The 15458-nt window shown below is 41.6% G+C and overlaps 1 protein-coding gene across 1 annotated transcript in view; it reads right to left on the bottom strand.

Moving 5' to 3' along the window:
- The window catches only part of cicb (capicua transcriptional repressor b), a 56639-nt gene that overhangs the window by 11820 nt on the left and 29361 nt on the right, over positions 1-15458 (bottom strand). Inside the window, 12 exon segments of the mRNA XM_036135178.1 lie at positions 5354-5391; positions 5393-5515; positions 5620-5759; positions 5841-6822; positions 6930-7027; positions 9128-9266; positions 10651-10829; positions 10913-11045; positions 11652-11834; positions 11942-12053; positions 13304-13478; positions 13582-13731. Of these exon segments, the coding sequence (XP_035991071.1) occupies positions 5354-5391; positions 5393-5515; positions 5620-5759; positions 5841-6822; positions 6930-7027; positions 9128-9266; positions 10651-10829; positions 10913-11045; positions 11652-11834; positions 11942-12053; positions 13304-13478; positions 13582-13731 (2452 nt within the window).

Below are 15458 nucleotides of genomic sequence, written 5' to 3'. Positions count from 1 at the left end.
ATACATAATTATTCATACATAGCTGTATATATTGAAACGACTTTTGGAGGTAGTGCCATGAAAATAAATATTACTGTTACTGGAGTGGTCACAGTGACAAAAAGTTCTTAGGATTTATAAAACTTAAAATAACAAAATAAGGATAATCAGTGCCATTTACATGGCCTCAGTGGGCCTTTAAACCAATGAAATGAAAACTTGTTTGCGCGTGTAGATGTTGGGGCTAGCTTGCAATCGAATGTTGTTTGTTTAATCAGTGCTTGCGGTGCTGGTGGCTCTTGTTTTTCTGGATTCTGCATGTGTGCCTTTTAAGTTTGTTGTGTTCCCACAGTATTTCATCACGATGTAACAGTGTTTGCAAATTGCCTGCATCATAACAATTTTGTTTTTACCTTCTTTGTTTTTAAAGCCAAAATGTGTCCAAACATCTGACTTGAAATTTGATGGAGCCGGGTGAATTTTCTCAGTCTCCTACATGTTTTGTTTACGAACGACTCGTCGCTGTATCCCGTGCACAGAAATGCTTGTGACACAAGGCAGCGGGCGTCAACACATCTGCAGCGACATCTACTGGACTGGAAGTTGTATTCCACTTGTTTTTGGCTGATGTTCGCCAACCATTCATCCATTTTATTTATTAGTTTTTTAAATTAATAATCGATACTTGGCGTCAAGAATCGATGCATTGGATCGCGAATATTAGAATCGCGATGCATCGTCATGACGATTATTTTGCACACCCCTAGTAATGATATTGGCTCTACCTAGTCGACTTCACTCTGATTGGCTGCAACCGTATTTGAAAAACCAGGTAAGCCCCCTCCATCCACACCGCTCTTCTCGGCTTAACGCTCCGTCACAAATCCACATCATGGCTGGTGGGAATGTTTCTGTTGCAGGATGTCGGACAGGCGAGGCCGAGCGGACCAAAGGCGTTAACCTGGCGGCGCCTTTTCGTCATCCACACAGCGAGGCTGAAGTCTGGGCTCCACGGCAGCAGAGCAGAGCGCTCACTGCAAACAGGGAACTAAAAGTAAGTCACATTTTCTTGAAATTAATGCATTTTTCCTTGATTTAAGCAACTAAATAAGACTATTTGCCAATGGAATAAGATTCTTCCACTTAAAATACGAACATTTCATCTCTATCATCTTATTTCAAGTGCAGGATGTCTAATTATCTTATTTTAGGGGTAAAAACACTCCATTGGCAAATAGTCTGATTTACCTGCTTAAAATCAAGGACAAATACATTAATTTCAAGAAAACTTGGCTTACTTTTTGTTCCCTTTTTGCAGCGCTTCAGACGCTGCTCATACGTCTATCGGCTGAGGCAGCGTTTAGAAATGATAAACGTCCGGGTAAAGACGCCGTTGAGGTCGCCGCCCTCAGTGTTGGTACGATGTTTCTTCTTCTTTTTTTTTTTTTTATTAGTTTAATCGAAAACTGCGACTTGAATTTATTTCAGTAAACTGCACTGAAGATGTGAAGTCTCGTGTTGGACCGCGGTGGAGTTGGTTTTAGGTTGGATATTTACGCTCTGCGGCAAACTGACTTCACTGCGGTTCGACTTGGGGTTATAATTGTGCGGACAACTTTATTTGTCATTTTGTATGCAGAGAGTGCGTACAGAACAAAATTCTGTTGCATACAGCTAGTAAATTACAGTATAAAGTGCAGCAGTGATTAAAAGTAAACAATTGAAATGTAAACAATTGCAATGTAAAACCTCCCCATAAATGAACTTCACCCACTATGATTCTCTCATCCTGCCGTTGTAAACATTGAAAATATAACAAAATGTTTGCTACTGGTGGCGTCACACAACGAGTCAACAACAGACGTCACTTCAGTTGTGTGACTTCAAATTAAATTAAAAAAAAAAGAAGAAGAAGGAAATGAGCAAATTAAAGTGGTTCGTATTATGGTAAAAATGTTCCTCTTTACAATAGTTTAACACATTTTACTAAAAATATATATTAAGCATTGCATGCTTTTCTCTTCGTGGAAGCCCAAAGAGTTCATTGGCAAAATAAAATCCCCATTTTACAAATATTCAATCTTAAAAAATAGAAAATTTAAATTAATCAATTCAATCGATTTATCGACCAGCCCTACTCAAAACCACAGATATGAATTTTTTTTGTCATGGCTCCTTTAAAATATTTTTAGACAAAATGTGGCCTTTTTGGGAAATAAATCTTAAAAAATGTTTCTTTATTGACATTTGCATCTTTTTGTTGCTGTGATTCAGTGTTTGACCATTAAGATCATGTTGGAACCATTTGTGATAAATATTGATATTTTATAGCAGCACTTGTCCCAAATTAACTTTCCTATCACAGCTATTCCACCAAAAAACGGCAAATTACTTTTAAGGGATTGGCGGTTCCTTTTGTAAAATCATTTATGATAAAACTGCAGTTAATTCGTCTATTTAACAATGTGCTGATTGTTAAATAATGCCTTTTAATATTTATTAATGAAACCCTTAAGAGCAATTTGCCGTTTTTTGGTGGAATAGCTGTGATAGGAAAGTTAATTTGGGACAAGTGCTGCTATAAAATATCAATATTTATCACAAATGGTTCCAAGATGATCTTAATGGTCAAACACTGAATCACAGCAACAAAAAGATGCAAATGTCAATAAAGAAACGTGATTTCTGAGATCTGCAGTAGCTCCAGTAGGAAAAGGAAAAAGCAGGGTGGAACGAGGCTGGCCTGCAAGTTGATGGCTCCTTATCGGTGCTGCGTCAAGCTTTGTTTATGAGCCTTCCCAGACATCTGATCTGTCGGATTTATTGGGTTAATCCATCTCTCTCTAAATCGATCGGCAGCGCTCCATTTCATCTCTAAAATGACTCTTATAGATCCGAGCAGGAGGAGAAGACTCGAAGGATTTCTCTGGCTCCTCGCAGATTCAATTACAAAAGAACAGCAGCGGTTTGGGAAGCGGCAGAAAAGAGGGGGATTATTCTAATATGTGTAATGTATCCTGTTTACTTGGTTGTAAACCACTTGGTGAGCAGCTATTTGGCGTCAGTTTACACTGACGGCTAAAATAAAATAAAATAAAGACTTGTAAACCTATTCCAAATAGACTGACCTTAGCTGTAAAAGTGGCCGTTCAGATTCTGGCTGCTAGTAAAATCGCCAGTCTACCGGTGATAACCACATACACTGCAAAAATGGATCTAAAAATAAGTAAAAAGTTCTTAAAGTTAGTGTATTTATCCTTGATTTGAGCAGGTAAATAAGATTATCTGCCAATGGAATGAGTATTTTGACCCCTAAATAAGATAAATAGACATCCTGTATTTGAAATAAGATGATGGAGATGAGTTGTTCCTGTTTTAAGTGCAAAAATCTTATTCTATTGGCCAATAGTCTTATTTACCTGCTCAAAATCAAGGACAAATACACTCATTTTAAGAACATTTTACTTATTTCTACTTCTGTTTTTGCAGTGTACATACCTCGTCTTGTGTAAGTAGTCACACACCTTGACCATTTGTCACATTAAAACTATCAAAGTTCAACCTTTTTTGGAAGGGACTTTATGCTACAGGGTAACAAAACGTCGTGTGTAACGGTGAGGTGGAAGGAAAACGATGCACTCATCTGTGTCTGTACTGCCTTTGCATCTAATCACAGCTGATTGTGCCAAGTCACCAAAATCGCTGAAATAACTGAGAATGGCTGAAGTGGAATGGACCATTTGATCTAAACCTTGTCCTTGTAGCTCTGCCTCTGTGTTTGGGGCTTGCGGTCCAGCTGGAAGGAGATCCTTGGGCTTTCTCTCGCATCCTCTGCCAGGTTCTTGTCCAGGATTGCCCTGAATTTTTCTCCATCCATCTTATGATCAACCCTCACCAGCTTCCCTTTCCCTGCTGAAGAGCAGGCATCCCCACAGCATGATGCTGCCACCACCATGTTTCACTATGGGGTTCAGTGTCTTCCGTAGATCACTCTTTAATAAAAGGCCACAATTGTACAACTAATAATAATCCCGTTAACAGGGTCTCCCGTCTGAGCTGAGGACCTCTGCAGCTCCTCCAGAGCTGCGGTGGGTCTCTTGGCTGCTTCTCTGATAAATGCTCTGCCTGTCAGACTAGTGGACAGTCAAGTTTTGGCGTGACGTTTTTAGGATGTAAGATGTTGAGACTGTTTTCACAACCTAATGCTGCTTTAAACCTTTACTCAACGTGTTCCTTTGTCTTTATGATAACGTTCATTAACTAATAACCTCTGAGACCCACAGAGAACAGCTGCATTTACACTGAGAATAAATGAATCACAGATGGACACCGTTTATAAATTAAGTGGCTTCTGAAAGAAGCTGAAAGCACTGGATTTTATTTAGGTTTATCTAAGGAAGGCGGCTGAATCCAAATGACATAAATTCAGATTTTTTTCAAAAAAATCTCAAAAATCAGGCATCTTTTCTAACCTCTACATGATTATGCCCAATGTTGTCATGGTCTAGAGCAGGGACCTGCAACCTGTTGCTTCCACAGTGGCTCTTAATAACTTTGGCTACAAATTATATTTTTATTATGGGATTTTCATAAAAATAATATCATAATAAATGCAGGTTTTAGCATTTTTTTTCTTGGAATAATTGCTTTTAATTTTCACAACAGAATGATGCTAAAAGTGGCAGTAATATTTAATTTTAAAATCAAAATTTTTTCAATATGTTGGAAACTATGATTTTTTTTTACATCATTATCCAAAAATATCAACATCCATCCTCTTTTTTTTAACTTCAAAATAGACACAAGAGAGCATATCTTTAACGATGAACATATTTCCTACAGTAGATCTTTATCAAAATTGATAACTTGATTTTTTTCAAAAGGCTAGGAACGAGTTTAATTCAAGTGGACTGTAGGCAAAATGGCTCTTTAGACTGTAAACGCTGCAGGTCTCTGGTCTAAAATTCACGACAAAGTAATGTTTAAACCTGTGGTTATAATGTAGCAAAATGCGATTTCAAATAAACTAGTGGCATTAATAAACATTTTCCATTTGCAGCCGAACAAATCTTGATGAAACTAAATCATCTAAGACAACAACACATATTTGGTGCTCTTAATTTCCTTGTTTGGCTCATTAACTTTCTTCTTCTTCTTTGAAATGATTTGAACAGTTTTCCTAAATGAAAAGGCGGTTAAAACATTTTTGTTTTTTTTCAAAATTAACAAAGGTGAAGAAATAAAATAAATAAAAAAACAGGAAAAAAAGCAAGGATAGACTATTTCCAGTTTTTATAAGCCTGAGCCCCCAGTTCTGCTGTGATGCTTCAATATGTAATATACGCTAGGTGTATTACAGCTTGTGGCCGCGTACCTCGTAGGTGCCGGCGGCAGAAGTACAGTCTGGGATGGGCGCCGATCCCGGTGCCACCACAGCCGCTGTCCCTACTGTCACTGGGAACGGGCTGCCAGGATGCACCGCTCCACCCTGAGGCAGCTGGGACTGGACCACCGGCATGGGGGCAATCTGAATGATCTAGAAAGGCACAAGACGAGGAAATCAAAAGAGAGGCAGGTGATGGAAACCTGTGACGACCGGGCAAAAAAAACGGGCTCAGACAAAGTTTTCGTGTCTCTCACCTTGCTTCCCGCCTGCGCGCCGTTCTGGACAGGAAGGGGCGGAGCCAAAATGGGAAACTGCTGGGCGGGGGCTTGGGCGGTCCGTACCGCTGCCATGGGAACAATCATTTTACCCTGCAGCACCGGCGACTGGGTTTGGACTGACAAGAGGGAGCAGAACACATCGTTAGGAGTCGCACGGGAAACAGGAGGCGACGCGAGACGCTGCGCTGAACGTTCACCTCTTGTTCCAGGGCTGACCACGCCCACTGCAGGGCTGGGGGCGTATCCTGCCTGTAAGCCGGCACCCTGCTGCTTCCCATTGGCTAAGGACACGTGCGTGGGCGGAGCTGTGGGCAGGTTGAAGATGCTGGTCGGCTGGCTGAGATTCTGAGGCGGGCTCTTGGGGTTGGTGCTGGCAGGCAGGGTGGGCAGGATGTACTGGACCTGTGTGATGGCCTTTCCCCCGGGGGGCGCCAGAGAGGAGCCGGGGAGGAACTGGGGCTGAAGGAGGGGCAGGGGGCCGTTGGTGTGGCTGTGTGAACCTGAAACAGCTGTGGAGGCCAGGGCCTGCTGATGGGACGACTGAGGGTGAGGGGAAGGGGTGATGAGCTGCACGGCAGACTGAGCAGGCAGAGTCCCTCCCAACACCAAGTTAGTCACTACACCACCCGCGCCTACAGGATGCGGCGACGATGGAGAGTAATACCCACCCCCTGTGACCGGAGGCCCAACTCCTGCCCCTGGACCAATCAGGATTTGAGGCTGCTGCTGCTGGGGAGTCAGTGACCTCCTCTCTGGAGGGTGCGGGCTCGACGAAGGGCCGCCGTCCCTGGGTTTGCTGGCGATCGGGAGCGGCGTGCTGATAACAGGACGCATTACGTTCGTCACCACTGTGGAGGCTACCCTCAGAGCGCCGATGCCCACAGTTTGGGTCGCTCCCAGTGAACCTACAGCTGGAGGAGTGGATTTGACAGCCTGAACGGAAGAGATGGAGACAGCAGAGGCCTGCATGTTGCTGCTTCCTTCGCTCGCAAATGTATCTTTGCTCTCTCCATCGCTTCTCTCCTTTCTTCTGTGGTCTGAAAACCCTCCCACCCCCGATCGCCCCTCGTCGTAATGCCTGGTGCTGGGAAACGAGGACAGTGAGACACTCCTGCCATGAGGGGTGTGGTGCGAGGAAGACGACGACGCAGTGGAGCAGATGACTGGCGCAAACACTCTCTAAAAAAATAAAAAAAAAGTAAACAGAAAGGTGTTACAGAACAAACCGACCGCCTTGCCTGTTTAAAACTCAGATCTGAACAATAAGAGGAACGTTTGTGGCACACCTTCCGATCGCCTTCATCTCCTGAACCGTTCTCGCTGTCGCTGTCGGTCACGCGCTCCTTACATTTTAGGTCTATGGAGGCGCTGGCATAAGGGTCCTCTGTGGAAAAGCAAAATACGCTCCAGCAACAGGTGGGATTCCTTGCAGCTCATATTTCTTTGTATTAACATATTCTTATTCAAATTCATGCGTGTGGTTATAGATAATTCAATAACAATATATATCGATCGATAGACGTATATTGATGATAGAAAAAAAAGTCAATAAAAACTTGAATAGAAGAACAGTTTCCCTTTTTGCATTCTATCCAATCATGTTGGTTAATACCAGTCTCTACATCCTCCCAACCAATCACAAATGCAGACCCAGGAACGCTCCGTCATCAAGCTCCGCCCCCTTCAAAGAGTTCAAAAAGCGCATTCTTTTTTAAAAACTTGCAGTTTTGGTAAAAAGTACATTGAATAAACGTTTGAGTTTGAGTTCAGTTTTTGTGTGTTCTGTGTCTAAAAATAGGTCGCTAAGCACTGGTAGGGCTGAACAATTAATCGCATTTTCAATATAATCGTGATTTAAAAAAACGCTTTTTCCAAATCGCAGAGGTCTGCAATTTTTGGCTATGTAACAGTTAGGGAATTAGACACGTCCATTAGGTGTCGGTAAAATGTTTAAAGTGGGTTTGCCTCCACATGGAAGGAAAGACAGTTGCAGCAGTGAGATAATCTAATTTTATTACTTGTTTTAGAGTTTATATAATCATACAAAGCATTAAGTACAGGTCAATCAGTTCAATTCATAGACTTGCTTGTTGGTTGGACTTTGCACTTTATGTTCAACAAGGATTGATGTCCAGCTCAATTAAAAGCTGTTCTCTTGAATAATATTCTGATCAATAGAAACATTAAAAGTTCATATTTAAAATAGTCCTTGTTTACAAACATCTTTATTTAGAGGCCATTTTTGTTGCTTGTGGTTAGTGCGGAGAAAAGTCAAAATTGCAATTTTGATTGAAATATATTGTAGGAAGAACGCAATTATTGCTGCTCTGAGTTTAGATGCTGTGGGTCTTTTAGCAACTAATCCACATGGCGAGGAAACAAATTGATTTGTTGTTTGTATATATTTTAAAGCACATGATAAATTAAAGCTGAAATTAAAGCAGCAGCATAAAATGACCAAGGCTGCACTTAAAATATATGTTTTGGATTTGTTGATAACTATCGCTATCGATCAATATGATTTTTATTTTATCGATATGCTTTTTTCCTATATCGTCCAGCCCTAATTTTTAGATATGATTAGGTGTAAAAAAAACATTTAGGAAGAGTTAGAGAGGCTCCAAGAAATTAGCTGGTTACCTAGATCTAAAGCTTTTGGATTGGTCCAGCCAGTTAGAAACTTAAAAATCCAAACCATTATCGTACACAGTGAACTCACCACAACTAAGCTACCGAACACAAAAAGCTGTCTGAATAAAATTAAAACAAACAAATAAAAAAACAAATTGCAAGACATGTTTGCCTGGGAGAAGAGGGTGAGAGAGAGCAAGACTTTGAGCAGATAACAGGAAGGCGGATCGGAGTGCAGTAAAGATGCTCCGGTTTATCCTTTTCAGGATTCAACATCTTTAATCCAACACGGCAGATTTGGAAATTGAGGTAATTCTCATTATTTTTTCAGGAATACACACGGAGACGGTTGTTTTAGTAATGCTAGCCTTGCAAATTGGTAATATAAGAAGCCAGTGATGGCTTAAAATGTCACACCATAACTATTTTTACTGTTTTAATAATAAGCCTGTTTTACAGCAGCTGCTTTCTCACACTGCAGCAACATAATCTGGTCCTGATGAGTAATTTGCTAAACGTTCGTGGCAAGCAGGATGGCAAAAAGATTTAAAATGCTGTTTTCATATCTTCATATATTTCTTCAAGGTAAATCAGCCTAAATCAGTATTGGTGGGTCGAAGCTTTACAAAAACTGGAGATTGCTGATTTGCGTCTGTAGCTGGTAGAAACCAAAGCTTCATATGAATTTAAAAAAAAGAACGGCAAAAAGCTAGCAGAAGTGACACATCTTTGAGTGGATCCAGGAGCTAATAGAGAGCTGCAAACGGCTCTGTGACACAGGAAGTAGTGAGCAGACACTCTGCCATTTCTAATCTAATGCAGCTAAATGAACAGAGCACGACAGATTTCTCACCAATTACATCATCGTCTCCTTCCTCCTCACAGATGACCATACGCTCCTCGTCGCTGGTCATATCCTCACTGACCCCCCGCTGCGTCTGAGAGGGTGCAGGAGCATGGCTGGGAAACTGGCTACCACCGTCCCCGCACATCTGAAAAACACGAGGCGTTAGGGGTTGGAGTCGCTTTTGTGACTCATCTTTACGTTTGTTTTTCTGACGGAGGCTTTTCATTCACTTGCAAATGCACCGTAGTCTACTAGGACCGTTCCAAGCACTGATGCATGGCACAAATCAATGCGTGGATGTGCCATAATTTTCTATGGTTTAATAAAAAAACAAAACCGAAGTGATTATTTTTGGACAATGTTGTCATGGTCTAGAGCAGGGATCTGCAACCTGTGGCTCTGGGGCCGCAAGTGGCTCTTTGGACCTTCCACAGTGGCTCTTAATAACTTTGGCTACAAATTATATTTTTATTATGGTATTTAAATGTAATAATGATAATAAATGCAGGTTTTAGCATTTTTTCTTGGAATAATTGCTTTGAATTTTCACAACAGAATGAGGCTGAAAGTGCCAGTAATATTTAATTTTAAAATCAATATTTTTTTCAATATGTAGGAAACTATGAAAGAAAAAGCGATGAAGAGTCAGAGCTAGAAACTGGGTGTAAGTGATGTACTCAGACCTGAACCTTCAGGGACACATAAAGACATTTAGACAGTCAGACTTCGATCGCATGAAGAACCTTTCCAGGATTAAAAGACTAATGTCCCAGAAGTATCTTAAAAAAACGAATCCATTTTTTATTTTTTAGTCAAACTGCAACACCGTCCTCATAGATCTGCCTGAAAACTTCATAGGCTAGCTGTGGCTGATCCAGAACGCTGCTGCCCTCACTAGAACTGAGATGGTCGAGCACATCAACCCAATGCTGAAGTCCATTATACTGGCTCTCCTTGTCTCTGAGAATAGGCTTTAAAATACTTGTGTTAGTTTATAAATCACTGAACGGCTTAGCACCAAAATACGTTAAAGATTTGTTGACGTCGCATCGACCTCCCAGACCACTCAGGCCTCCTGGTTCAAGTCTGCGCCGCATCCCCTGAATCAGAGCCAGACGCGGAAAAGCAGCATTTTGCACCACTAGCTTGGAACAAACTTCCAGAAATCTGCATAAATGCTGAAACCCCGATTTCCTTTAAATTAAGTTCCTTTGACTCTTCTATTGAACCTATTCGCTGAAACGTCATTCATTTAGTCTGTAGTCCAACTTTCCTTTCCTTTATTACGCCACTGCATTGTACATTTTAATGTGTTTTATTTTCTCATGTTTTCGTTATGTAAAGCACTTTGAAAAGTGTTGAAAAACGTGCCACACCCTGGCTTGCCTATGAGACCTGCTACAAACATCTGTATTGTTACCGTTTTTCTGGTTTTTAACAAAATGGCAATTTTCTTGCAAAACAAAAAGCTTTGTTTTAATTAAAGTCATATTGAAAAATTTTATAATCGTAGCGGTATCCCCCTTTACCTGGGCCAGTTCTGCCAGAGCTTGAGTGTTGCCCCTGTCGCCCCGCTCCAGGCTGTGCATGGCACTTTGAGAAAAGGCTCGGGGCCGGGTGAGCTGCCCCGCGTGCCCCTCTCCTGTGCTCCTCTCTGATACACCCACCAGACCTGGACCCACACCCTTCAGCTCCACAGAATGGGGCTCTATCAGAAGAAACAACGGTTGTCAACGGATTGGATGGGGTACAAACGTCTCTATTTACACGTTTCTGATGAGCAACACTAACCTGTCGATTCAGACATGCTTCTCTCTCTGATATCTTTGCTGCCCAGGACGCCACGGCCTTCGGAGCTGGACTTCTTCCTGTCTTTGTTGCACCATTTCCAGTCCGGGTGTGCTTTAAAGTGGGCCTCTTTGACCTAAAATAAGAAGAATTAAAGTTCCTCATATATGCAGGGTGCTTGCTCTTTTTCCAAATTAAAATTCCAGACTTTTTCCAGACTTTTTTAAAACTGATATTTTTTTTCCCCAAGACCTTAACTTTATGTACTTGTATACTTGTGTGCCTACTTCATTGGTTGAGATTGTACAAACTGTTTATTAGAAATGTTAATTTTTATAGGCTAGTATTCAATGAACAAATGCATTATTCACAGTAAATTATGCTTTTACTGATGAAAACGTTTCAAAACATGAAAATCACAAGTACATGAATTTCACATCAAACAAGTGTTTGATTCCATTAGGCTGATACAGTACGTGACCAGTTAGTAAAATTATAGTTTTATAGCCTACCTTCCTATTTCTTATTTCACAATGCCTTTGAGCATACTGTAAAATTCTACCATACATTTTTTTCCCATACTTTATTAAGACTTTTTACACAAAATTCAAGACTTTTCAAGGTCTGGAAAACAGTGTTTCAAAATTCCATACTTATTAAGACTTTCAAGACTTGCGCAAGCACCCTGTTTATGAGATACTGAAATATGTGTGATTTTCTGTCAGAACATTGATCTGCGTACCTGGAAGGCCAAGTCGTGGTACTTCTGTTTCTCCTTTGGTCCCAGGGCATACCACCACTCCCCAAGTATCTTGCTGACCGTCCTGTTGTCCTGGTTTGGGTGTCGCTGGTGCACTAACGCTCGATGACGCTTGCTAAAAATCATAAACGCATTCATTGGTCGCCGGATGTGGTCCTTCTCCCTCTGACGGAGTGGGCGAGAAAAGCAGAGAAAACATGAAATTACTGGTTTAGGTTAAAGAGAACGTTGAGAGTTGTGGCGATCGTTACGGTGGCAATCATTGGAAATACCTTTCCTGGACTGCTCTTGTCTCCATCTTTGGGCAGCGCACTGAGGGACTGAGTACGCCGCTTTACTGGTGACGTGGAGAGAGGCTGCTCTGGTACGACGCCTGGGAGAAAGCTAAAGGGGATGGGAAAGAATGTTCTTGACTACATATTTTACTACATGATCATTGAAGGTGTAGTTTAATTCATGCCACTGCCTGTTTCGTCCCCATCCAGTAATTTACATCAGTTCCCATTTACTCTATCTCCATGATGGATCTGCATATTTGACAGAAAGCTCATCTATTTAAAAGGCTGACAGCCTGGCCGCTGCCTTGCATGTACGGATAGACACCAAACAGGGAATGCTTTTGTTCCTATCTGCTTTGTTCTGGTATTGAGCTCTTCTGCCCAAATTAGAGCGAGGATGCAGAAAATATCACTCTCACTCGCTTTCTGTGTGGTTACACAGCGCCGCATAAAAAAAAAAACGGAAAAAAAAAAAAAAAAAACTGTGAAGGCTGGCATGGACAGTTTTATAACTACTTCAACAGATGGACTATGTGGTGTTTGTACATCTATCCACCCCTCCGAACGTCTTCGGCAGCAGAGTCTGAACTAATCTTAAAACTTTCCTTTTTGACAAAGCTTATAGTTAGAGTGGCTCATGTTACCCTGAGCTATCTCTATAGTTGTGCTGTGATAGGCCTAGGCTGCTGGAGGACATCAGGGTCTAATTTTCTCACTCTACTGATTTCTACTGTTCTCCAGTTTTGCATTGCATTGAAATGACTATTGTCATTTCAGCTTTTAACTTTTTGTTCTCTCTCTCTTTTTTCTTCATAGTAGGTACACCTGGTCTGGCGTTCTGTTAACTGTGACATCATCCAGAGAAGACAGATCACCCGCTACTACCATCTAATGTAGAACAGATTACTAGATCAATGTGTGCTTCTGTGCTTTTTTGTTTCTCTTGTTGTGTCTCTGTTCTGTCTTCTGTAACCTCCAGTCGGTCGAGGCAGATGACCGTTTATACTGAGCCCGGTTCTGCCGGAGGTTTACCTTCCCGTTAATGGGGAGTTTTTCTTCCCACTGTCGCTTCATGCTTGCTCAGTATGAGGGATTGCAGCAAAGCCATGTACAATGCAGACGACTCTCCCTGTGGCTCTACGCTTCTCCAGGAGTGAATGCTGCTTGTCAGGACTTTGATGCAATCAACTGGTTCCCTTATATAGGAAATTTTTGACCAATCTGTATAATATGATTGAACTTGATTTTGTAAAGTGCCTTGAGATGACATGTTTCATGATTTGGCACTATATAAATAAATTGAATTGAATTGAATTGAACGAAACAAACAAACACGGAGGAAGGAACTGCTCTTACGGGTCATCTACATCGCTCTCGGTTTCACTGTCGGGCCGTTCCCTTTCCGCGTCTCCCTTCTCCTTCTCCAGAAGAGGCTCCTCGGACGCAGGCGGAGGCTTGGACGGTGGACCTCTCTCTACAGTGGGAGGCGCCTCTGCGGGTTCTTGTGACAGCGCTGCCACCCCCTGACAATCTGAGGGAACACAATGCCCAAAAAAAAAAAAAAAAAAAAAGTGCAACAATGATAACCACATGATAATAAACCTGGAGGTAATGCAGTTGATACGAGCACTTACCCGGCTTTAGACTGGTTGCTTGGGGATGGTTGACAGGATGCTGACCCTCACCAGGATGAGACGGAGCATCTGACTGGGTGGGTGCCAGAAAAGGGACCAATGAATGCCAAGGGAAGACTGGAACGGACCGCGGTTCTACATTGGTCCACACTGCAGAGGGCAAGGCAAGGCAAGGCAAATTTATTTATATAGCACAATTCAGTACAGAGACAATGCAAAGTGCTTTACATGATTAAAATATAGGAAAAATAAAACAGAATAAAAGCAAGTAGGGATAGAATGTAGAAACAAAAAAGAACATTAAAAACAGTAGAATAGTTTAACTAGAACAGTCAAAGGCAATTTTAAACAAATGTGTTTTTAATCTTGATTTAAAAGAGCTCAGGCTTTCCGCACTTTTACAGTTTTCTGGAAGTTTGTTCCAGATAAGTGGAGCATATGAAGAGGGCAGGATGTAGCTGCGTTGATAACAATGCCTGTAACTTCATAATATTCTGCAGTTATCTGAAACTGGATTCAAAGGAAGAACACTTTATATGCTGATGTTATATTTGATTGTTTTCCTTAATTTGGTCTTCTATTAAGCGTTAGTTAAACATTACGTGTTTGATTTGTGAATTCTGAGCCAGTGTCCAGTCAAAACTTCATTATAGTAGTTAATGATAATAAAGACTCTTGATTTTTGATATGGCAGCGTTCACACCCACAGTGGCATTCCTGATCCACTCAGTTAATTTCCTCAAATCAGTTTGGACTGCGAAGAGGAAATATCTTCTTTTATTGTGAGATTTATCATTTTACCATTAAAATAAATTACCAGCCATTTCAAAAACACAGAGAAAAATCTCCCGTGGCACAGAAATATACTTCTATCTACTTAGCTAGAGAGAGAAAAAAACAGCAGATGTACAAAAGGACTTTCTGTTCTCAGAACCAGCCTGGATGGACAACAGAAGCTGTTGCATCCAATGTCTGAGCAAGAATAAATTAATAGGAGACTAAATCCACCAATAAACACCAAGAAACAAAATCAGCTTCTTTCAGAAGAGGTAAGCACTAAAAGATTGCCTTGGTGTGGTAAAATACTGTTAGATGTGTTCATATTTGGCAAACAAATGATATCTAACATCATACTCAAGAACAATAAAACACATTTACTAACCAAACATGCTTAATCCTTGGCGAAGGTACTGAGGATTCTCTGAGGAGAACATCATTAAATACTTGATGTATCTCCAGAAAAAAGAAAAAAGAAAAAAAAACACAACAAACAAACAAAAATCCGATAACGATGTGGTCTTTTACAAACAAAAACCAAAGCAGGGCGACATTTCTAATCCAGAATCTGCTGCCGACGGTGCCGGGAAGCTCTCAGATGACGACATGTGCTCTCAGTGGTGCCTGAACCAGTTTCAATCCTTCCAGGTCGCGTCTGGATGCTCGGCCATTCACAATTATTACAACACCATCATCATCATCATAACGCTGCATGGTGAGGCGCTTTTAAAGACACGACCGGAACAGAGCAGCTAACCCAGTCTGCGTTCAAAACACGCGAGTTGGGCCCATCTGTCGTATCGCGGAATGCCGCAACCTTGCGCGCACGAAGCGATGCAACATCGGCGGACAAAATGTACAGTATAAACGATGACAGCTAAAAAAGAAAAAGAAAAAGAAAAAGAGACGCGGTCTATATCAGATCTTAGCCACGTCAGGTCGAGCCGCGGGAAATCTAAGACCCAGCTCCCTTTGGTCTAATTACCCCCGATGCCCTCTCTCCGTGTTTGTTTACATTACTACAGCGGCGTGGTCGGGAAGGGGTTAACGAGGCCTGTCGCCCATCCGCGGCCTGGGTTACAACATCCACCCGGGAACTG

Source organism: Fundulus heteroclitus, chromosome 3 (assembly GCF_011125445.2).
Source record: "Fundulus heteroclitus isolate FHET01 chromosome 3, MU-UCD_Fhet_4.1, whole genome shotgun sequence".
Taxonomy (NCBI): Eukaryota; Metazoa; Chordata; class Actinopteri; order Cyprinodontiformes; family Fundulidae; genus Fundulus; species Fundulus heteroclitus.
Note: the sequence above shows the minus strand (reverse complement) of the source record. Positions and strands in the feature narration are given on the sequence as shown.